General features: G+C 34.8%; 1 protein-coding gene across 1 annotated transcript in view; it reads right to left on the bottom strand.

The window, feature by feature from the left end:
* Positions 1–23,889, bottom strand: part of INPP5E (inositol polyphosphate-5-phosphatase E) — a 32,880-nt gene extending 8,991 nt beyond the window's left edge. The window contains exons 1-9 of the mRNA XM_051980324.1: positions 23,794–23,889; positions 13,521–14,615; positions 10,700–10,823; positions 9,031–9,128; positions 7,082–7,206; positions 6,078–6,197; positions 4,774–4,881; positions 2,277–2,438; positions 2,028–2,143 (exon numbers count right to left, since the gene is read on the bottom strand). Of these exons, the coding sequence (XP_051836284.1) occupies positions 2,028–2,143; positions 2,277–2,438; positions 4,774–4,881; positions 6,078–6,197; positions 7,082–7,206; positions 9,031–9,128; positions 10,700–10,823; positions 13,521–14,371 (1,704 nt within the window). The 5' untranslated portion in view covers positions 14,372–14,615; positions 23,794–23,889. The remainder of the gene's footprint in view (positions 1–2,027; positions 2,144–2,276; positions 2,439–4,773; positions 4,882–6,077; positions 6,198–7,081; positions 7,207–9,030; positions 9,129–10,699; positions 10,824–13,520; positions 14,616–23,793) is intronic.
* Positions 23,890–24,082: the final 193 nt, after the last annotated feature.

The following is a 24,082-nucleotide window of genomic DNA, read 5'->3' as shown; positions in this document are numbered from 1 at the left end:
TCAGCAATGAGATGAACCAAATCAGTTCCAATGGAGCAGTAATGAACTGAACCAGCTACACCCAGTGAAAGAACTCTGGGAGATGACTAAGAACCATTACATTGAATTCCCAATCCCTCTATTTTTGCTTGCCTGCATTTTGGATTTCCTTTACAGGCTAATTGTACACTATTTCAGAGTCCGATTCTTTTTGTATAGCAAAATAATGGTTTGGACATGTATACTTATTTTGATTTAATTTATACTATAATATAGTTAACATGTATTGGTCATCCTGCCATCTAGGGGAGGGGGTAGGGGGAAGGAGGGTAAAACTGGAAAAAAGCTTTGACAATTGTCAATGCTGTAAAATTATCCATGCATATAACTTGTAAATGAAAAGCTATTAAAAATTTTTAAAAAAATTGCTGCAAAGATATTTTGCCCAATCACTTCCCTTTTTTATCTTAGTTGACTTTGTGCAAAAGCATCCGTTTTCACATAATTGAAATAATCTGTTTTATCTTTTTTTTATTTTTGATTGAGAATGTTTTCCCTAACCATAACAGTGAAAGAAAGGGACCTGATTTGGTTCTTTTCTAATTTTGTTACTCCCCTTTCACTTCTAATGTTCTACTATTTAAAACAAACATCACTCATCTCAACCCATTTCAGGACTCATTTTACTTTACAGAATTTATTTTATTTGAAAGTTACCTGTCCTCACAGTTTTAGGGGGTGGTTTATATTCAAAGATTAAGATATTGGACTATGGAGGTATCTAAGAACTATACTTTAGAATAAGAAAATACATTTCTTTACTAATGTTCATTGTGATTCTATTCAATGAAACCTTGACAAGCAGGATGCATGTTTTTTCATGTGCTATGAAGAAATAAGAAGATGGCTACATGCACAGAATCTATGTGTTCCACTAGCTAAGCTTTAATAGCATATAATAGATCCAATAGTTTCTTAACTTTGTCCATGATGAAGCATTACACTATGGGGAAGAGTTTGACAGCAACTTATAGCACAGCAAGGAGAGATCCTAAGCTGAGATAATAAGCAAAGCAAAGTCAACTTGCACTAATGGGAATTTCATATATTTAAACATTAATTCTGTTAGTTCCTTTACTCAAAGGAATCTGACTTCTCTACAAGTGCATTTGGTAGAAATGGGGGCCTCAGAAAATATGTGGGATTTTTCTTTTAGTGTTTACAGATCATAGTTATAATTAAACAGATGATATGTTCTTTTTAATATTATTCCAATCCTCCCTCCCCAATCTGCTGAAATTAAATCTGATTCTATAGAGCCAATTAAAAAAAATCACTGGCTAAAATTCTAGGCAGTTTCTACATAATGGAATTTTTAAAAATAGTCTTTTTATTTTTCTAAATCCATGCAAAGATAGTTTTCAACATTCACCTTTGCAAAACCTTGTATTCCAAATTTTTCTCCTTCTCTTCCCTTGCCCCCTCCCCAAGACAACAAAGCAATCTGATATAGGTTAAACACATACTGTTCTTCTAAACATATTTCCATATTTGCTATGTTGTACAAAAAAACAATCAGAAAAGGGGGAAAACATGAAAAAGAAAAAACCAAGCAAACAAACAACAATAACGAAAAATGGTGAAAATATTCTACTTTGATCCACATTCAGTCTCCATAGTTCTCTGCCTGGTTGTGGATGGCACTTTCTAGTACAAATATACAGGAATTGGCATTATTATTCTTATAATCACTGTGACAATCATGTGGAGAGCTTTCCAGCTGGATATAGATTCTGAAATTAAATGGGCTAAGTAAGATCCAGGTTTCCTCAAACAATAAGTATTTGTTTTGGCAGGTGGCCATAAGTAGTGCTAACCAATGTGTTACACTCAAAAGGAAGGCTAAATCAATGAAAATGCAAAAATAGCCATGTAAAACAGAAACATGAATTGTAGCCACACTCTCAAGAATTGTGAGCCTACAATTCAACACTGAGAAATAGGCACTGCCTCTCTACTAGGATGGGTAAGAAATGAAGACCTCTTACTGTATAAGAAGGCGTCCTCTGCTTGGAAGTGCTATCATAGCTGTCCTTTCCAACATCAAATTTATATGAAGGGAAAAAGTGAATGTCTGCTTCCCTGAACCCCTTGAAAATAGATCCTGCAAGGCAAAAAGAGTAATCACTGTCTTTTCCAAGGTTCTATCTTTGTTTTTACAAAGTCCATCAGGCCAAAATAACTTAGTCTTCCAAAATTTAAAAACAAATAGAAAAAAAAATAGCAAAACCACTTACCTTTCTTCATTTCTTTAATAAGCTGGTCATGCTGAAGTAGTTCTGACATATTCATCTCCAGATTCTGTTTCAGGATTGACTCTACTGCCATTCGTCCACCATTCAGCCGAAAATTGAAGTCTCCAAACCAGAATACTTCATCAAATCGAGTTGTGACATCCACTGAAACAAATGTTAGAAGGCTCATTAGCTCCCTATTTCCTAGTTGAACACCATAACACAAGCAGTTTCAGATCCTGGCTTTTAGCCATGGATTAAAAACAAAACCAGTAGGGATATTTACTGTACATAAAGCCCTGAATGGCCCAACAAGGACTCTTAACAAGTACTCATTAAATTCTGAGGACTGGCTATCTACAGAAAAAGAAGACCAGTTCTGGAATAGACAGAGAAGTTTTGTCTAGATTTGTGGTGAAGTGGTAAAGAGGAGCATTTGGTTAGCTACCAGTGGTTCTCAAAGTATGGTCTAGAGAATCCTGGGGAATCTCTGAAATCCTTTTAGAGGGTCTACAAATTCAAAAGTAGTTTTTATTTCCAATATGGTAAATGTCTATAAATATAATCCAGATAAACAAAAACACTTTGGAGAGATCCTGAATAATTTTTTTTTAATTTTTATTTAATAATTACTTTATATTGACAGAATCCATGCCAGGGTAATTTTTTTTTTTTTTACAACATTATCCCTTGCACTCGTTTCTGTTCCGATTTTTCCTCTCCCTCCCTCTATCCCCTCCCCTAGATGGCAAGCAGTCCTATATATGTTGGATATGTTGCAGTATATCCTAGATACAATATATGTTTGCAGAACCGAACAGTTCTCTTGTTGCACAGGGAGAATTGGATTCAGAAGGTATAAATAACCCGGGGAAGAAAAACAAAAATGCAGATAGTTCACATTCGTTTCCCAGATCCTGAATAATTTTTAATAGGATAAAGATACTGAAAACAAAAGTTTGAGAACCACTGAGCTATACAATAGCCCACTATTTTGTAGAGTTCCCTTAAAATTCAAATACATAGAGAAATTCACACTAATAAATATTAAAGGTTATAAAGAGACAGTTTCAAAATAGAAAACAAAATTTTCTTATAAAGTAAAACATTATTTTAAACAAATATTCAAAAAGTGCAAATTAAAGTAATTTTGGGATATCATACCTCAACCTATTAAATTAGCAGAAATAAAAGTAACAAAAATAACACACTGGCAGCATTGTGAAAAAATAAGCATAATCACTCATTCCTAATGAAATTTGTAAAATCTTCCTGGAGAGCAATCTGAGTATGTTTTAAAAGTTACAAAAATAACCATATTATTTGACTCAATAAATTCATTATTGGAAACAGACCCTGAGAGAGCTATTGAAATATTTTTAAGAGGGATTATTTGAAGATTTTCTTAACAGAATGATGCAAAAATAAAAAAAGTGGGAAATCTTCAATAATAGGAAAGTGGCCAAAATGGTACATTAAGGCAATGGAATTTTATAGTGTAATTAGAATCAATGAATATAAAGAATACAAAGGACATAATCTTTATGAAATAAAGCAAAGTGAAAAAAGAACCAACAGAACAGATTATATTCTAATTTACAATCAAATAAGAGAAAAAGTGAATGAGAATGAATGGACAACGAATCCTCATGAAAACTTTAAGAGAATAACTGGAAAATTGTAGTACTTCATATGTTGAAATTAACTTAAATGTAAATAGTTCCTAAGCAAGTTTAATTATGGTGTATTGATCTTCACTATTATGTTTTTAATAAAATATTTAAATTTTAACACTGAAATAAAATACTGAGCTTTTTAAAATTTTCATCGATGTTTTTTTTTCACTTCCACTTAAAACAGCCACAATTCATCCAATGACAAGGTATAATATTACTTAGGATAGTTAAAAAAAAAAAACCCAAACTTTCCAGTTTAGCATGAACAAAGCACTATTTCTGTGTCTCAATTCTTCCTCTGTCAAATGAAATAAGAAACTTGGGGCTAAGAAGATTTAAAATTATGACTTATGACTTCTCATACTTTGTGATGAGGAGGATCACAGGTTAAACATTTTTTTTAGAATGGCAATTTTATATGAAGAAGACTAGTTTGCTAGAAGTTATTTCTACAGTTGTTGATCTTGAAATTATGTCCTTATGTGTGCCTCCTCATTTTGTACCTCTTTATGTATATTATACAATAAGACACAGCAATATTGCTATCTTTATTATCCCTTGTGCCCACAGACTCTAAGGACAGGAACTCATCTAAACTTTGTATCACTCTTTAAAGAACTTTGCATGCAACAGACATTTAATATATGCTTATTGTATTTCATCTTAATGAAATTTTTTAAAATTTTTCTATTTCACAGCTCCCTAAGACACAACAGAAAATATGCTTTTTGTTTAAGTGACTAAGTAATTAATTTCAGATTATACAAAGAAAAGTACCTATATTAGCATTTTTTTAAAAAGTTCATTTAGATTTGAATACTCACAAGAACTAGATTGATATGGGTTTGTATCTGGGACATTCTTTGGAAGTGTAAGTGTTTGGATAGTTTTACTGTAGTCTAATAGTCGATCAGATACTTTCCCATCACCAGCTGCAAAAAAAAAAAGAATTAGAGGTAGTATATCACACATAAATTCATAAAGTTTAAAAAGTCTTCTCTTTGGGCATTTAAAGTATGATGCACTTAAAGAAGACACAAACTCCTGGGTCACAATGATTCTATTTTCAAAATGCAATCTAATACAGCCAAATGTACAAAGTTTATACCAGAATATACCCTGTACCTCCCTCTGAAAAAATTAGTCATTATGTAGACTTGATCACTGAATTTAAACTACCAAATATCTACAAATCTGGGGTCCAAGTCTTCGATTCTTGTTTTATAAGTACATAAAAGCCTTGACAAGAGTCATAAAATTTTAGAATTTCAGATCTGTCAGAAATTAAAGATATCATTTATGAACCCCTTATTTTACACAAGAAATTGAGTCCAAAATGGCAAGTGATACATCTAAGATCAAAATTGGCATAGCTGAGAACATAATTCAAGTAATGTAACTTTTATATTTTGGTGTTCTATTATTGCTGTCTTGTGCCATTCAGCTATATTGAGAAGCTATATATTGTCTTTACTGTGGTTAAAGTCCTATCTTCAACAACACCAAAAACAAAACTCCAGCTCTTCCCTTATGCAAATATTTACAGAGTGATATTCAGGTGAGTGGGAAGGAGAATGAAGAAAATGGTTTTACATGTCCCAATTATTTAACCTTTTAGAAAACAACATAATATTTCTAAGATTTCAAGAAGCCAAAATGGTTTAGTTTTCTGAAAGGTTTTTTAAAAAATGGTGATGCAAGAAATTTCTTTTTTAATAGTAATAGTATTTTATTTTTCCAAATAGATGCAAAGATAGTTTTCAACATTTACCTTTGCAAAACCTTGTATTCCAAAATTTTCTCCCTTTATCCCCCCCCCAAGCACGTTAAACATGTGCGATTCTTCTAAACATATTTCCATATTTGTCATGTTGCATAAAAAAAAAAATCAGATCAATACGAGGTAACTATAGTCATTGACTATTGTGTCCTGTGAACCTAACCTATTCCACTGATCAACTATTCTTTCTTGTCCAGTATCAAATAGTTTTGATGACTGCTGCTTTATAATACAGTTTTAGGTCTGGTACAGCTAGGCCAACTTCGTTTTCTTTCTTTTTCCCCCCACTAAGCAAGCAGTGAGAAGTTTTAAAAATAGAACAATTTAATTCAGAAAATAAAAACTTACAAGTGAAATGAGATGTGATAAAGAGAAAGGAGGTGCCAAAAAAGGTGAAACTGACTCCCAATGACCCTTTGGTTTTAATCTGAGACACAATTCGAGTTGTTACTGTTGAATATTCCACTTCTGTATGTAAGAAATAGAGAAAAAGAACAGAGAATTACTTTCTTACTTATATTATTTAATTTATAACATTGTTTCCTTTTCAATCTTTCCCAAAGAGACATGTTAAACAAGTTTATTAGGAGAAATTTACTCATGCTTTTCAGGGGCAAGAGCTATCTGCCCCAACACTAAATCACCCTAGACTGCTATATTTTGATAATTGTGATTACTTTTAAAATTCTCCTGCCTCTATCCTCATTGGCAGGATATTAGTTACCAGGATTTCTACCTCAAAGAGCTACCTTCTTAATTCCCCTTCAATCTTCTACTTTGCTACATTCATGCTACTAAGAACACTGAACAACCCAAGATTTTCTGTGAAATAAATTTAGTGTTTTCAGTAAGTAGATTGAGTGAAGTCCCTAGGATCTCTCTTGAAGAATAAAATATGTGAGCTTCAGTCATTGCTATTTTGACTTTAGGTTCCACAGTCATGTTTCCAAATGGCTGAAGCTGCCCCAAATTCACCCACTAAAGAAGTAGGGTATTGTTGCATAATCAACATACAGTTAAATGTTTATGGGGCCTCTAATAGTGGTATCCTGGGATGAAAATCTGTAATAGGTATTGACTTTCTAATATGACCTTGTTTTTCTAAATGAAAACACCCTTCTGGAGCCTAACAGTAAAAGAAATCAATCTGTGTTACACTTCTGCATTGCTATGTTTAACCAAGTTATTATAAACAGATGTACTCTAACAAGAACAAATATATAAGTGCTGTCCTTTAATGTGAACAAAAGGTCAGGGTTTATTTTAGAGGCACTGTTATGTTTCCAATTCTACCAATAACATTATTGCTCCACTCCTATAATTCCTATTTTCTTTCACTACTTATTTCATACCTGAACAGAACCAGATGAGGTCCCGTCTTATAAATACTGACATGTATAGTACACCATGGGCAGCTGAGTACAACATTACATAGTGAGGTCCCAATGTTTCCTGGAGCCGGATCTCCCATTCCCGCCTATGGGAAAGAAAACAAAAGCAACTTCAGATATGAAATAACAAACAAAACAGGTAGATATGTGACTTTTCATTCTGTTTTCATAACAGAAGAGCAAATTGGCAAAATACTGGCAAAGAATCAAACCCCTGAGTTTTTTCATTAAATCATTATGGAGGGAAAGAGCCTAAGAAAAACAACAAGAAGAAAACCTATGCTATTTTTAATCAAGAAAATACTGCAATTAAAATCCTAGCAATAAATATAGTGATCATTTACTAGTCATTTTCAGTCTCATGAAAAGGTTAAAGTAGCTTTGTATAAAAGGAAAACAAATTAAGCTTCTGTGAAAAATATGGCACGTGATAAAAAGAAGCATCTCTGTTCTAGGGTCTTCTGTGTACAGAGATTACTGATTTTTAAGCTCTTCCTTGATGACATGGTAACCTGGCAGAAATGTCAACAATCAGGAAAATACAATAAAATTCTAAGAGCAAACCCAAACTTCCAGACTTCTCAGGAAATCTTAAAATGAATACATTAGTATCTAATACATGCATAACATCTACATGAGATGAAAACTTCAATTCAGAAGCACAGGACAAGTACTGGAACTTACACAGAAAAATTAAGAATGAAATTCAGGAGTCAAAGTCAAAAGCCGAGAAATGACAAGCTAGGGCTTCTATATACTATGTTTTTCCTTTAGCCCTTAGTAATTAAAATTTTCTTAAAAAAAATATTCAGTTTGTGGCAGGTCTCTTTGTAGTGGCCAGAAACTGGAAACTGAATAGATGCCCATCAACTGGAGAATAGCTGAATAAATTGTGGTATATGAATGTTATGGAATATTATTATTCTGTAAGAAATAATCAGCAGAATGATTTCAGAGAGGCCTGGAGAGACTTACACGAACTGATGCTGAATGAAATGAGCAGGACCAGGAGATCATTATATACTTCAACAACAATACTATATGAGGATCAATTCTGATGGACCTGGCCACCTTCACCAATGAGATGAACCAAATCAGTTGCAAGGGAGCAATAATGAACTGAACCAGCTACGCCCAGCGAAAGAACTCTGGGAAATGACTAAGAACCATTACACTGAATTTCCAATCCCTATATTTTTGCCTGCCTGCATATTTTTTTATTTCCTTCATAGGCTAATTGTACAATATTTCAGAGTCTGATTCTTTTTGTATAGCAAAATAACAGTTTGGACATGTAAACTTATTTTGTATTGAATTTATACTTTAATATATTTAACATGTACTGGTCATCCTGCCATTTAGGGGAGGGGCGGGGGATAGGAGGGGAAAATTTTTTTTTTAGGAGGGGAAAAATTGGAACAAAAGGTTTGGCAATTGTTAATGCTATACAATTACCCATGCATATAACTTGTAAGTAAAAAGCTATAATAAAAAAAAAAATTCAATTACATCTAATCAATTAGAGGGAGAGAAAGCAGAAAAAGAACATTTTGTTTTTAGTATCACAATTTGGTCATAATAGAAAAGAAAATAAGACTGGGTATGCCCAACACCTGACAACCCTTTCACATAGTAGACGTCTTACCAAATTTTTATTGATGATAATAATTACCACGAATGGCATTTATTCACTATCTCAGACAGTATTAGGTGAAGCCAGAAAAGCTGAGCTTAAAGCAAGATCTTTTAGTTAAAGCTATTTGTTTGTAATGACCATTTCTGTTTTTAGCTTGGCAAATACAAAATATGGTGAGAACTGGAAAAGTGAGAAGAAAACAATATGGGAAGAGGAGAGGCACATGAAATGAAGATAACAAGTTAACTGGTCTTATTTATACTAGCTATACTACCTGTCTGAACAGCCTTCTTGTACTCCTAAAACGTACATGTCCTGGACATAGTCAGCTTCAGAAGGTAATAAAAAATCATCCAGGTTATTTGGAAGTTCCTGAACAAAAGGTGAACAAGCTTGTTAGCCGAAAGGATAAGTTGACAAGCAGCATCATAAAAACTTATAAAACATAAATAAGGCAGTCAGAAATACAGAGTAAGGTATGAGACAGATATACCCACACTATTTACCTTTCATTAGAGGGTCACAAATGCTCCATTTCTTATTAGGATAGAGGCCAAAGATGGTCCCAAAAAGATCAATGCTTTCTCAAAGGTCAAAGAGTAAATGTTTGGTGAAGTTTATAAAATAAGAATTATCTCTTTTTTAAATATTCAATTACATCTAATCAAGCAAATTTCCACCTTCTGTTTCCTCATCTGTAAAATGAAGGAGGGGCTTGGACTAATTCTCAAGGTCTCTTTATGTTTTGACAATCTACATTCTATATTTTCAAACACAGGCATTGCATTCCACAAGTTTTCAGGGTAATCAATTTAAACTAAACCTTGTAAGAAATCTTCCAAGCAGCAAATATTAATACCACCATTGCTGCTCTCTCAAAATTGCTCTTTTTAACTTATTTATGGAAACATTTACTATATTTCTGAACTGAAATGATTTCTGGCAGTAAGGGCAATCTTTAAGACAAACCTCATGGTCATGGCCAGCTGAGCAGCAGGTAGATCTATTTCAGTAAGAGCCATTAGACCTCTCATTTTTTAGGATATAAATGATTTTGAGATTAAGTACTGTCACAACAGATCCTGCTATAGCAAAGGAGATTCCTGCATGGATTCAGGAGTAAACCTTTTATTTCAGAAGTAAACAGATGGAACAACAATGTCTGAAAAACACTCTATCAAAGACATAAGAAAAAATTTTCATGTACAAAATTGCTAAACTGTCTCCTGCTTTCTGAAAATGTATTTTTGTTCCTGGTGGGAAACTGTTTTAGAAGTTAAGTGGTTTTAATAAGTCTCATAATAAAACTTCAGAATAAAACATTTTTCTAATCGGATTAAATATGTGGCAATAGCAAATATTCCATCACTGATCTGTTACAAATGGTATGATTGGGGAAAATAATACTTTATTATATTTCACACACAAGCCAACAATGTTGTTATTAACACTAAATCATCAATCTCTGAGGCACTCTGTAGATAAAAGATCAGGATGTTAGCACACTATTCATTTTACATGTATGGATAATTCATTAAAAAGATAACAAAAGGGATAGCTAGGTGATGCAGTGGATAGAGTATCAGCCCTGAAGTCAGGAGGACCTGAGTTCAAACCTGGCCTCAGACACGTAACACTTTCTAGCTGTGTGACCTTAGGCAAGTCACTTGACCTCAACTGCCTCAGCAAAAAAAAAAAAAAAAAAAAAAAAAGAAAAGAAAAGAAAAAGCTTTAGAGATAACAGGACCCCATTACATTATATTGCTTGCCCATGCTAAAATAATCAAGTAGAAGGTTACTGAAAATACTTTGGAGTCACATTCTATAACTGCAATTCTACCCAACAAAAGGGTTCACTATTGATGGATTTTCCTTTTGTGTTTGTCTTCCCTCATTACTTCCATAAGTGGCAAAATTCCTGAGATCAAATACAGTTAACCAACCTTCTGACCCTGCATGTTCCATGTGGCCACAAAGAGTCCCATGTTCCGATCTGGAAAGTATCGGGTTAGTTCATTTGCTCCCAACAAGGCACCACTTGTTAAGAGGCTTCCTTCCATATAGGCCCTATAAAAAGAATGAAATAGACTAAGTTCAAAATAATTAGGAATGAATTCGAGAATCAGGCTACCAAGTATTTACAAATGGTACAGATCTTAAAAGGAGAAATACAGCAAAAAATCCAAAGATGAATACTCTCTGGAGAGATAAAGCCAAACTCTTAGCTAAGATCAATTCAGAATGACATTGTTTGTTCTAAAACCTAATCTTAAAAAGGATTACAAAATTTAAAATTAAGATAAGTTTTCTTGAATCAAATCTGTCGATGAAAACTGACAAAAAAGGGGACTAGAAACTGATTTGAAAAGTAATTGGTATAATTTCCACTCTCAGCTTTTAGTCACCGTATTATAATGGCTAATAAATACAGATTTGTTCTGGCTTTGTGAAAATCTAATGTACAAAGCTCTAAATTTAATAAAATGTGTGTTAGGGGGATGATTTTTTTGCACATTATAAAATTCCTCACTTTACCAAATAATTCATCGTAATGTTCCTTTAAATATTCCATTCCTTTTGTAAATTTAAAATAATATTTGATTTCTAAAAAATCAACTCACCTTTAACACTTTCCAAAGAAAGGCTTATTATATGAAACTTGTTTCCTGAATCACTTTGCAGACAACTAAAAAATAATAATTTAGTGGTAGGCATCACCATCTAACTCACATCAATTCTCCTGACACATCCTTTATATATTTCTGCTGTCCAAAGGTGGCAGATAAATTACTTTTGATGCCTTAGAACGTAAAAAAAAAACCAAACTTTTCAATTCCCTTTTATTTTAAAACACAGGAAAAGACCCATGATAATTCAGCCAGGCGTATGTTTTTTATGGTTGTTATGTTCTAGGTCGTATCAATAAAGTGGGGAGAGCAGTGGTTTGAGAGTCATGTCCCAGTCCAGTTCTACTACTAATTCACTGTGTGACCCTGAGTTGTTACAATCAACAAGCATTTATTTAAATGCTTACTGTGTATTAGGCATTGTGCTAAACATTGGAGAAGGGAAAGGAAAAAACAAACTGGTATCTATCTTCAAGAATCTCACATTCTAATGGAGTTCACATTCTAATGTGGCAATTTAATTTGGGTAAGACCTTTCCAATCACCAGGCTTCAGTTTACACAACACTAAAATGGGATGTTTATACTAGCTTTCTCTAAGGTCCCTACTAGTTCTAAGTTTCAAAATGTGATATAATTTCCTAGGAAACTGATGCAACTAAATAGAAAAGATTCTTTAACTCTGACAAAGGGAATGGAATGGAATGAAATTATTGAGTAAAAGGAAACTAGTTCTCAGTTTTTAATTCACATATTAACAAAGTTTTCCCTTCGTGCTTCATTCAGTTCAGCAGGTGAAATTCCAGTGAGGACAAAGATAAATCAACATGGCAAGCATGAAATGACTGAAACATTTCATTTCATTCGATAAAAATGTAAGTTTCTTGAAAGCAAGTTTTTTTTTTTTTTTTTTGTCTTTGTATCCCTAGGACCTGGCAGGTACCAGGCACTTAATAAAAACTGTGGGATAGATTGACTGAAACAGCAACTAAAGGGAAACCCCTGTAACTCATTCAAATGCAAATTATATAATATGCAATGTTAGCATTATTCATCCTTAGATAATTCTTTTCACTGAGGAAAAAAGCAGATACATTAGTAGGTACAGCTTTCAGAGATGATCCTACATCCTGCAACCTAATCAAAGAAAACTTAACCATACTATTTTCAGTTTCTCTCATACCAATTAATTATATCCCTTTTAATTCACAACAAAGATAAAACACATTAAGGACCCAATTTATTTATAATTGCCTGTAGTAGTTTTATAGAAATTTAAATAAATGAAAATTTTCTCAACTAGTCTTCTCCTGAGGAAAAAAAGATTTAATCTAGATGTTTTTGCTTATCTATTATAAGAGGATTCAATTTAGGAGGAATTAAATGACTATCAAATAAAAGTATCAATAAAATGTTTTTAAAAATTTAAACTAAAGTTTCTACTAAAAACAACATAAGAATTCTCACAATTTTTAAATCACTCCATTGGTATACTATACATTGGTGGTATACTAATTTTAAATGCTAAATGGCCTATAGTATGTTTAATTTCACTTAGCAGTGAAATATAATACATACTGATAGCATGCTGAATCCTCTCAGGCTATAAAAAAGTTACTATTAAATATTAAAGCTACCCCCTGCCAAATTACAAGAAATCATTATCCCTTAAAAGCATTCTTTAATGTAAAGATAACTTGTATCTAGCCTAGAATTTTACAATAAAACAGGGCTGTTAGCTCACATAGAATGTATATAAAGATGAAGAATCAGTAATAGCTGTTATTTTCAAGAAACTGGATGTCATCTGAATGAGCATACCCTCCATTGATGGAGATCACAATCTTTCTACAATTTAGTAGACAGTGTTTTTGAGCTGCTGGAACCAAAAAAATATATATCACTTCATTGTCAATCTAGTAATAAGGTTCTATAAACTTTGCAAGGATGGGTCCTTGGACCACAGATAGAAAAATTGTCATTCAGCCTATAATCTTTAGATACTTTCTTAGAAAACAAACTGTGATAACCCAATACTTTAACTTGTTCCACCCATCTTTGGCCCACATCTCTGTGGAGAAATGGAACTCCAGATAACATAAAATCAATAGGATGAAATTTTAAAGAGGGTCACCTACCTGCTTCTGATATCCTTTGAGTGAATGGGTGTAAGAAGGCTGAAGGAGGACTTCACAGAGGTCGTGGAACAGTTATCACAAACCACACTGCTTTGTAATCTACCATCACTCAGGCTACTATCTGGCCTGAGCAATTTACTCTGAGCATGATGTTTATAATTTACATAATCTGGGTCAATTTTATTAGCTGTCCTTAGAGTTTCAGATGCTACATTCAATTCCAAAGGGGGAAGTGCTAATGGTGGCAATATTTTGGAAAATCTAGGTTTACTTCCTGAAGCTGTAACACCATCCACAAGTTCCAGAGAACCACTTTTCACAGTGGAAGGAATAATTTCCAAGGAGGAAGGTGGATTTGCACTATTTCCTATGTCTTTTGGTTCAGGAATATTCTGCAAAGAGGTGCTGTGTAGGCAGTTGAGATTAAGAGAAGTATGATTGCCATCATGAACTAATGTAGTCAAAGTTGGAGGACTTGGAGTCACCTCTTTTGGGGAGCCAGAAGATGAAACTGTCTCATTAGGGTCTGTCAGACTTTCGTGGCTTGTTTTAAAACGCCTTCTCCTCCAGCCTTTCTCATCTAAGGAAAATGTTCGCTCCAGCTTTGGTTTTCTGGGTGGTTTGGGGGTAATGGATTTGATCTTCATGTTAAATTTCATTTCCTCAGTCGTCAGTCTTAAGAGTCTATTGAAAGGAAACTCTGAAGTGTTCCCACAAGGCTCAGTCCTTTCAGGCAAATCATTCTTCAGCCCTTCTCCTTTTAGCATTGTGTCAGATTGTGGACTCACACAGGCTACTGATTGTTGGGAAACTGAATGCTTTGGATCCATCATCACTGGCTTGCTTGGCATCTTTTGAGAGTGTCCATACCCCTCACCAAGCTTGGGAGCTTGATCTTCCTGAGAAAACTTACCTTGTTAATTCACCACTTATCCCTTTGAATATTCTGGATATGCATTTGGGTTTGGAAAGCCCAAATATCAAAGTCAAAGACCATATAGATACCTTACTTTGGGACTTGGGATGGTGTAAAATGGCCATAGTCAATTGGCGCATGGTTAGAAATCTTGAAGTCATGGAGTCACAAAGAAATTTCTGAATGGAAGGGAAATAACAAACCATTAGAATTCATTTAAGTCATACAAATTTATGTCAAATTTCACACAAAAGATTTTTGTAATGCTACATGGGCATAGTATATAATCACTGAATGCATAGGTCAATACTATGGCATTTATGTATAATTGTATTTGTAAATAGTTTTTGTTAATATATATGCTATATATATTAATATACATATTTATTTTATTTATTTATATGTATATACACACACATTTGTAAACAGCTTTATACTAAAAAGTAAGTTAAGATTCCATGTTCCAATCACATTAATGAAGGCTGCCCAATCTCACCGTTAAGTGATCTGGCTATATCATTTTGGATGTTGAAGTCAAAATAGATACAAATTCAAAAACTGACTTTCCAAACCTGCTATCAAGTTATACCCTGCTCTGATTGCACCTATCTAAATAGCTAGATGGCTCAGGAATAGGTTGTTAGACTTGGAGTCAGGAAGGCCTCAGTTCAAATACTCTTTTAGTGGCACTGAACAATCACTTAAATTCTCTCAAGTGTAAAATAGGGATAACAATAGCAACCACCTCCCAGAGTTGTAAGGACCAAATGAAACAACATGTTAATTGCTTTGCAATGCTCTCGGCCTCCACCCCACAATGGAGAGGTTTATTATGACCTAAGGATAAGTCAAACTGAAAATCTTTTTTTTTTTTAACTTAGCTATACATTATTTTATTTTAAAAAATCTTTTAATAAATATTTTATTTTCCCCTAGTTACAAATAAAAACAATTTTAACATTTGTTTTTAAAACTTTGAGTTCTAAATTAATTTTCTTTTCTCTCTTCCCATTCCCTCCACTGAGAATGCAAGCAATTCATATAGATTATACATGTGTATTCACGCAAAACATTTCTATAATAGTGATATTATGAAAGAAAAAACAAACAAAAAATAAAGTAAAAAACCTATGTTTCAATCTGTATTCAGACACCATCAATTCTTTCTTTAGGTATGGATAGCATTTTTCATAAGTCCTTCAGAGTTATCTTAGATCATTGTATTGCTAAGAAGAATGATGTCATTCACAGCTGATCATCTTACAATATTGCTGTTACTTTGTACACAATATATTTCACTTTGCATTAGCCCATGTAAGTCTTTCCAGGGTTTTCTGAGAGTATCCTGTTAGTCATTTTTCCCCCCAGCAAACATTTAATTTTTTTTAAGCTTCAGTAGTCTTTCATTTCTCCAAATACATGTATAAACAGTTTTCAACATTCATTTTTGAAAACTTTTATGTTCCAAATTTTTCTTCCAACTTCCCTTATCTTCTCCTCTCTCCAAGATAATAAGCAATTTGACATAGGTTAAATATGTGCAATACTTTTAAACATTTCATAGTTGTCATGTTGGACAAGAAAAATCAGATCAAAATTGGGGGAAAAAACATGAGAAAAAACCCCAAACAAACAAAAAAAAAGGTGAAAATACTACGCTTTAATCCACATTCAGTCTCTCTATTCTCTCTCTGGATGCAGATGGCATTTTCCATCTCAAGTCTATTGGAATTTCTTTAAATAACCTCATTGTTGAAAAGAGTCTAGTTCATCACAGCTGATAATCACATAATCTTGTGACTGTGTTTGTTCTGTGTAAAATATTCTCTTGATTCTGCTCATTTAACTCAACATCAGTTCATGCAAGTCTTTCCAAGCTTTTCTGATGTCAGCCTGCTCACTATTTCTTATAAAACAATAATATTCCATTCCATTTATATTCTATTCCATTCACATACCATAATTTACTCAGCCATTCCCCAACTGATGGAAATCCACTCAATTTCCAATCCCTTACCAATATGAAAAAGGCTGTTATAAACATTTTCACAATGTGGGTCCTTTCCCCTCTTTTATGATCCTTTTTTGGAATACAAACCCAGTAATGAAACTGCTGGATCAAGGAGTAAACAGTTTTATAGCCCTTTGGGCAAAATTTCAAATTGCTCTTCAGAATGGTTGAGTCAGTTCATAATTCTACCAACAATGCATTAGTGCTCCAATTTTCCCAAAGTCCCTCCTACATGTATCATTATCTTTTCCTGTCATCTTAGCCAATCTAAGAGATGTGAAGTAGTACCTCAGAGTTGTCTTGATTTGTATTTCTCTAATAGTGATTTAGAGTAATTTTTTCATACTATAGATGAGTTTAATTTCTTCATCTGAAAATTATCTGTTCATATCCTTTGACCACTTATCAAGCAGAGAATGGCTTATATTCTTATAAATTTGAGTCAATTCTCTATATATTTTAGAAATGAGACCTTTATCAGAAATACTGGATGTAAAATTTTCCCCCCACCTTTAAGTTTCCTTTCTAATCTTGGCTACATTGGTTTTGTTTGTGCAAAACCTTTCTAATTTATTGTAATCAAAATTATCCATTTTGCATTTCATATTATCTAGTTTTTCTTTGGTTATGAATTCCTCCCTTTTCCACAGATCTGAGAAGCAGACTATCCCTTCTTCTCTTTATTTACAGATAGTATTACTTTTTTTTTTTTTTATTAAAGCCTTTTATTTTCAAAATATAGGCATGGATAGTTTTTCAACATTGACCCTTGCAAAACCTTGTGTTCTAATTATCCTCCTCTTTTTCTCTCCTCCCTCTCTCCCCCCATGGCAAGTAATCCAATATACGTTAAACATGGGAAACATATATGTTAAATCCAATATATGCATACATATTTCTACAATTATCAAGTTGCACAAGAAAAATCAGATCAAAAAGGGAAAAAATGAGAAATAAAATAAAATGCAAGCAAAAAACAACAAAGAGTGAAAATGCTATGTTGTGATCCACACTCAGTTCCCACAGTCTTCTTTCTGGGTGTAGATGGGTCTCTTCAACACAAGATCATTGGAATTGTCCTAAATCATCTCATTGTTGAAAAGCCACGTGCATCAGAATTAATCAATGTATAATCTTGCTGTTGCTGTGTACAATGATCTCCTTGTTCTGCTCACTTCACTTAGCAACAGTTCATGTTAGTCTCTCCAGGCCTCTCTGAAATCATCCTGCTGATCGTTTCTTATAGAACAATTACTGTTGTATAACATTCATATGACATAACTTATTCAGCCATTCTCCAATTGATGGGCATCCACTCAGTTTTCAGTTTCTTGCCACTATAAAGAGGGCTGCCACATACATTCTTGCACATACAGGTCCCTTTCCCTCCTTTAAGATCTCTTTGGGATACAAGCCCAATAGAAACACTGCTGGATCAAAGGGTATTCACAGTTTGATAGGCCTTTGGGCATAGTTCTAAATTGCTCTCTAGAATGGCTGGCATCAGTTCACAACTCCATCACCAATGTATTATTATTAGTGTTCCAATTTTCCCACATCACCTCCAACATTTGTCATTATCATTTCCTGTCTTCTTAGCAATCTGAGAGATGTGTAGTGGTATTTCAGAGTTGCCTTAATTTGCATTTCTTTGATCAATAGTGATTTGGAACACCTTTTCATAGGACTAGAAATGGTTTTAATTTCTTCTTCTGAAAACTGCCTGTTCATATCTTTTGACCATTTATCAACTGGAGAATGGCTTGGATTCTTACAAATTTGAGTCAATTCTCTATATATTTTAGGAATAAGGTCTTTATCAGAACCTTTGAATGTAAAAATGTTTTCCCAATTTTTTGCTTCCCTTTTAATCTTGTCTGCATGAGTTTTGTTTGTACAAAATCTTTTAAATTTAATATAACCAAAATGATCTAATTCGTGTTCAATAATGAACTCCAAAAACAAACAAACAAACAAATAAAAAAATAATTAACTCCAGGTTCTTCTTTGGCCAAATTCCTTCCTTCTCCACAGATCTGAGAGGTAAACTATCTTTTGTTCATCTAATTTGCTTATAATATCACTCTTTATGTCTAAATGATGAACTAATTTCAATGTTATCTTGGTATAGAATGTTAGATGTTGCTCAATGCCTCATTTCTGCCATATGATTTTCCAGTTTTCCCAAGAATTTTTGTCAAATAGAAGTTCTTATCCTAGAAGCTTAAGTTTCAGGGTTTATCAAACCTTAGATTACTATTCATTGACTATTGTATCTTCTGAAAATAACCTATTTCATTGATTCACTATTCTATTTCTTAGCCAGTACCAAATGGTTTTGATGACCACTGCTTTGTAACATAGTTGTAAGTCTGCTACAGCGAGGTCACTTTTCTTTGCATTTGTTTCATTAATTCCCTTGAAATGTTTGGCCTTTTGTTCTTCCAGATTAATTTTGTTATTATTTTTTCTAGCTCAATAAAGTAATTTTTGGCAGTTTGATTGGTATGGCACTGATTAAGTAGATTAATTTAGGAAGAATTGTCATTGTTATTATATTAGCTCAATCTATCTGTTGCTCATAATTTTAGAGTACTATAGTATTCCATCACAATCACAAATCACAATTTATTCAGCCATTCCCCAATTGGTGAACATTCCTTTGATGTCCAATTCTTTGCTCCCAGAAAAGAACTGCTATGAATATATTTATAGATCCTTTTCCTTTTTTTTTTTCTCTTTGAAGATACAGAACTAGTAGTGGTATTACTAAATCAAAGAATATGCATAGTTTTATAACCTTGTGGGCATAATTCCAAATTGTACTATAGAATGATTGAATTAGTTAACAACTCCACCAGCAGTATGTCTCATTTCACCCACATCTTCTCCACCATCTGCCATTTTCTTTTTCTGTCCTATTAGGTAATCTAATAGGTGTGAGGGAGTATCTCAGAAATTTTTAATGTGCAATTCTTCAATTAATAGTGAGAACATTTTTTAATATAGCTATAGATAGCTTTGATTACTTCATCTGAAGACTTCATATCTTTTGATGATTTATCAATTGGGGAATGGCTCTCATTTTTATAAATTTGACTTAGTTTGAAATTTATGTTTGAAAAATGAGGCTTTAATCAGAAAAACTTGTTTCAAATTTTTTTTCAGTTATTATTGCTGTTTCCCTCCATTCTATTTCCCCATTTATTCTATTCTCTCTCTGCTTTTATCCAATTCCTCCTCAAAAGTGCTTTGCTTCTAACTATCCTCTCCCCCAATCTGCTTTACCTTTTATCTCCCCTACCCCTTTTCTTATTCCCTTCCCTTTCTACTTTCCTGTATTTCCTGTAGGGCAAGATACCCAATTGAATGTATATTTTATTTCCTCTTTGAACCAATTCTGATAAGAGTAAGGTTGACTCACTCCACTAAACCTCTCTCCTCTTCATCTCCATTGTTAAGCTTTTTCTTGCTTCTTTACAGGAGATAATTTACCCCATTCTACCTCTTTCCCTTTCTCCCAGTACATTCCTTTCTTATCCCCTTAATTTTTTTGATATTCACACCTGTGGTTTTTGTCCATCTCTCTATAAATATATATACATACACACACTCTTATTTGCCCTAATAATGAGAAAATTCTTTTGACAATTCCTACATATAGGAATTTAACCTTATTAAGTCCCTTATGAGTTCTCTTTACTATTTACCTTTTTATGCTTCTCTTGAATCTTGTATTTGCAAGTCAAGTTTTCTATTCAGCTCTGGTCTTTTCATCAAGAATGTTTGAAAGTTCTCTATTTCACTGATATCCATTTTTTCCCCTGAAGAATTATTACATTCAGTTTTGCTGAATAGGTGATTCTTGGTTGTAATCCTAGCTCTTTTGCTCTCCAGAATATCATATTTCAAGCCTTCTGAGTCTTTCATGCAGAAGCTGCTAAACCTTGTGTTATTTTGATTGTGGCACCACTAGACTTGAATTCTCTTTCCAGCTGCTTGCAATAATTTCTCCTTGACCTGGGAGCTCTGGAATTTGGTTATAATATTTCTGGGTGTTTTCATTTTTAAATCTCTTTCAGAAGGTGATCAGTGGCTTTTCTCCATTTCTACTTTACCCTTGGATATCAGGGCAGTTTTCTTTATAATTTCTTGAAAGATTATGTTTAGGCTTTTCTTTCTTTTTTTTTTTTTGGATCATGGCTTACAGTATTTCTCCTAGATCTATTTTCCAGGTCAATTGTTTTTCCAATGAAATATTTCACATTGTTTTCTGTTTTTTTCATTCTTTTGATTTTGTTTTGTTTCTTGACTTCTAAAGTTATTAGTTTCCCTTTGCTCAATTCTAATTTTTAAGGCATTTTCTTCAGTAAACTTTTGTACCTTCAGTATTTCTTTTTGTCTCCTTTACCAAGTTGTTGACTCTGACTCTTTTTTTTCACAATTTCCTTGCATCACTTTCATTTCTCTTCCCAATTTTTTTCTCTACCTATTTTACCGGATAGTCAAAAAATCTTTTTTGAGCTCCTCCATGGCTTTAGAACAATTCTTATTTTGCTTGGAGGTTTTGGATATAGGAACTTTGATTTTGTTATCTTGTTCTGAGTGTGTGCTTTGATCTTGTCACTATAATTTTCTATGATCACAGTTTTTTTCTGTTGTTTGCTTTTTTCCTAAGTCTATTACTTGCCTTTTAACTCTTTGTTAAAGTAGTGTTTCTGCTTCCAGGACAGATGGCATACTCTTCCAAGCTTTAAGGGGTTTATGCAGTTTTTTCAGAGATACTTCTAGAGACTTGAAAGTTTTCAGTTCTTCCAAGGTATTTCGATAAGAAAGAAAGGTGTGTTTACTAGTCTCCTGGTCTATACTTTGGAACTGTGAGGAGGGTCCCCATTCCACTGTGACCACAAGCTCTGGTTGCAAATGCTCCTTCTTGCCCTGGGATTACCACCCAGGACTGTGACCTACATCAAGTCTTAGCAAAGCAACAGAGTCCTGCCTTGTGCTAGCAAAGAGAGCCCTGATATATCTTTGTGACTACTTATTTGACTGGCTTATTGTCTGTAAGCTGAGTGCTCTGGAATTAGAAACTGCCTCTGCTGATTCAGTGGCTCCCAAGGCTCACTCCTGATTTGCTGGAGCTGGAGCCAGGGTTGTTTTGGCATGGCCTGTGCTGTATGTACTATGCTCCCCTCTCACCCTTGTGTGACTGATTTTTACTGCTGATCTTCTCGGCTGCATTTGGCATTAGTGGGCTGAGAGGTCTGGAAACCACTATTGCTGCCACTGATTCACTAACTGCACTGAGGCAAGCTCCTGCTTTTGCTGGGTCTGGGTCTGTGATGGCACAGTCTATGGCAGATTTTGCTCTACTCTCACCTGGTGCAACAGACCTTTCCTACTGATCTAAGTTGTCTTGGGCTGGAAAATTGTTTCACTCCATCTTTTTGTGGGTTCAACCACTTTAGAATTTGTTTAGAGTCATTATTTTAAGGGGTTTGAGGGAGAGTTCAAGCAAGTCCCTGCCTTTACTCTGCCTCAGCTCTGCTTCCCTTTACAAAGCTTTAAGTACCATATAAATGCTATTGTTATCCAATATCAAATACTATCTCTAAATATGAAAAGTAGAATTTACACAGAAATCTGGAATCTTAACTTTCCTCTTCTTGATTATGCAAGTGACCAAAATGTCCACATCCATTGATTGTAAGATTTTATTACTGGGGATATACCTTAAAGAAATTATTAACAAAAAGGCTCTATATATACCAAAATATTTACAGCAGTACTTTTTATGGTGGTAAAGAATTGGAAACAAAGTAATTGTTCATCGTTTAGATAATGGTCAAATTGTGGTATATGAATGCAAAAGTTATCACCGTCATAAGTAACAATAAACATGAATTTGGACAAATATGGAAAAGAGTTCATGAATGTAAAACAAAGTAAAACAGAGCCAGAAAAACAATATACACAAAAAGAATAAAAATGGAAATAGAAATAGAACCACTACCATAAAACTATATAAACTGGATATTATGAAAAGATAAAGAATAAACTTGCTATCAAAGAGATATGACACCTCCTCATTTGTTTATAGAGGACAGTGTCAACAGGTATGAAATAACATCAGATTTTTGGAATGTATTGTTTTAATGAAATTCTCTTTTCTTAAAATTTTTTTTAAAAAATTATTATTTTTTTTTAATAAGGGATAGCTCTCTGGGAGAAATGGAATAGAGATACAATGGAAAAGTAGGAGATCTGAAAGGAAAAGATGTCAGTAACCATTTTAAAAACTTTTTCCAGAAGAGAATTCATAAAACATCAGTGTTTACTTCAAGGCAATAGCTCCAGTTTTCCCCCTTGTTAAGCAAAATCCAATTCCTGCTCTTCAACAATTATTTCTAGCTCTTACTCCAAATCTCTATGCAGCCTTAAATCCAATAGTATTCTCTATCCCAGGGAATCCACACATAAAGAAAGCAAAGAAGGTCTAGCCAGGGACTGTGCTGAAAGCAAAGGCAAGTTTTTATTCCCTGGTCTTTGTGGGAAGTCCCTAAGGCACAGGAATATTGGGACAGTGCACAAGTTTTCTTTAAAAAAAAAAAAAAAAAGCAACACTGGCTAAGACGGGCAAAGATCACAGAGACCCTGAGTGGGCAAGTGATCACAGAGACTATGACCATTTAAATGCGCAAAGGTAACCTGCTGGCCATAGGTCTTGATTACCCTCATATACATTTCCCCCATCTTCAACTGCCCAAATGTACTTACCCCGTCAGGTTGACCGCTTAGACTATGGGGAGGGAGCGAGGAAGGAGGGACCAGGGGAGGTAATGTGGGGGGAGGGGGAAAGGAGAATCAGGAAGAAGCGAGGGGGGCAGAAAGGAAGGGACGGGGCAGAGCTCAGAGACTGGGGTTGGGGAGGCCGGGCGGGACTAGAAAGGGAGATCATGGGGCGTTGGGGACCCACGGATGCCAGGGCCGGGAAGGGAAGGAGATCCCGGGGACGTCAGAGAAGAGGGAGACGGGAGGGGGCCTGGTGAGGTCATGAAGCGGGGCTCGAGAGAAAGGTAGAAGAGGAAGAGGAGGGAAGCGGCCAGGGATGGGCTGGGAAAGAGGCTGGAGGGGATGGGAAGATGGAGGAGCCGAAGAGGAGGAGGAGGGAGGCGTCGAAGGACGATCGCAGGACGTGGAAGGGACGGGAGGTGGGGGTGGGGTGGGGTGGTGAAAGGGGACAATTGGGGAGACCTCGAGTGATCTGTGGACCCGCAGAATATGGTGTGTCGCAGGGCACCACCAGACGGAATCCCCGCCTAAGTTCAAGAAGGATAAGCACTCACCTTCCCGGACCCCGCGCCGGGGCCCCGCTCCCCGGGCCGCACTCCCAGTTCAGCTCCTTAGCAACCGCGCTCCTGAGGCCGGAGAAAGGGTGGCCCTGGCGGCGGGACGGGGAAGGGGCAGCGCCCCCTGGCATTTGGAGGACCCGTGCCGCCCTGCTTACCGGCCTCTCGCCTCTCCTACCGCCCCCCAACCCTCCAGCCCCATCTAATCCATTCATGCACCGGCTTACCCACGCATCTGGCCATAAGCAGATCTCCTGGGTAAAGTTCTCCTCACCTTCCCCCTTTC

This window comes from Antechinus flavipes, chromosome 2 (assembly GCF_016432865.1).
Source record: "Antechinus flavipes isolate AdamAnt ecotype Samford, QLD, Australia chromosome 2, AdamAnt_v2, whole genome shotgun sequence".
Lineage (NCBI taxonomy): Eukaryota > Metazoa > Chordata > Mammalia > Dasyuromorphia > Dasyuridae > Antechinus > Antechinus flavipes.
Note: the sequence above shows the minus strand (reverse complement) of the source record. Positions and strands in the feature narration are given on the sequence as shown.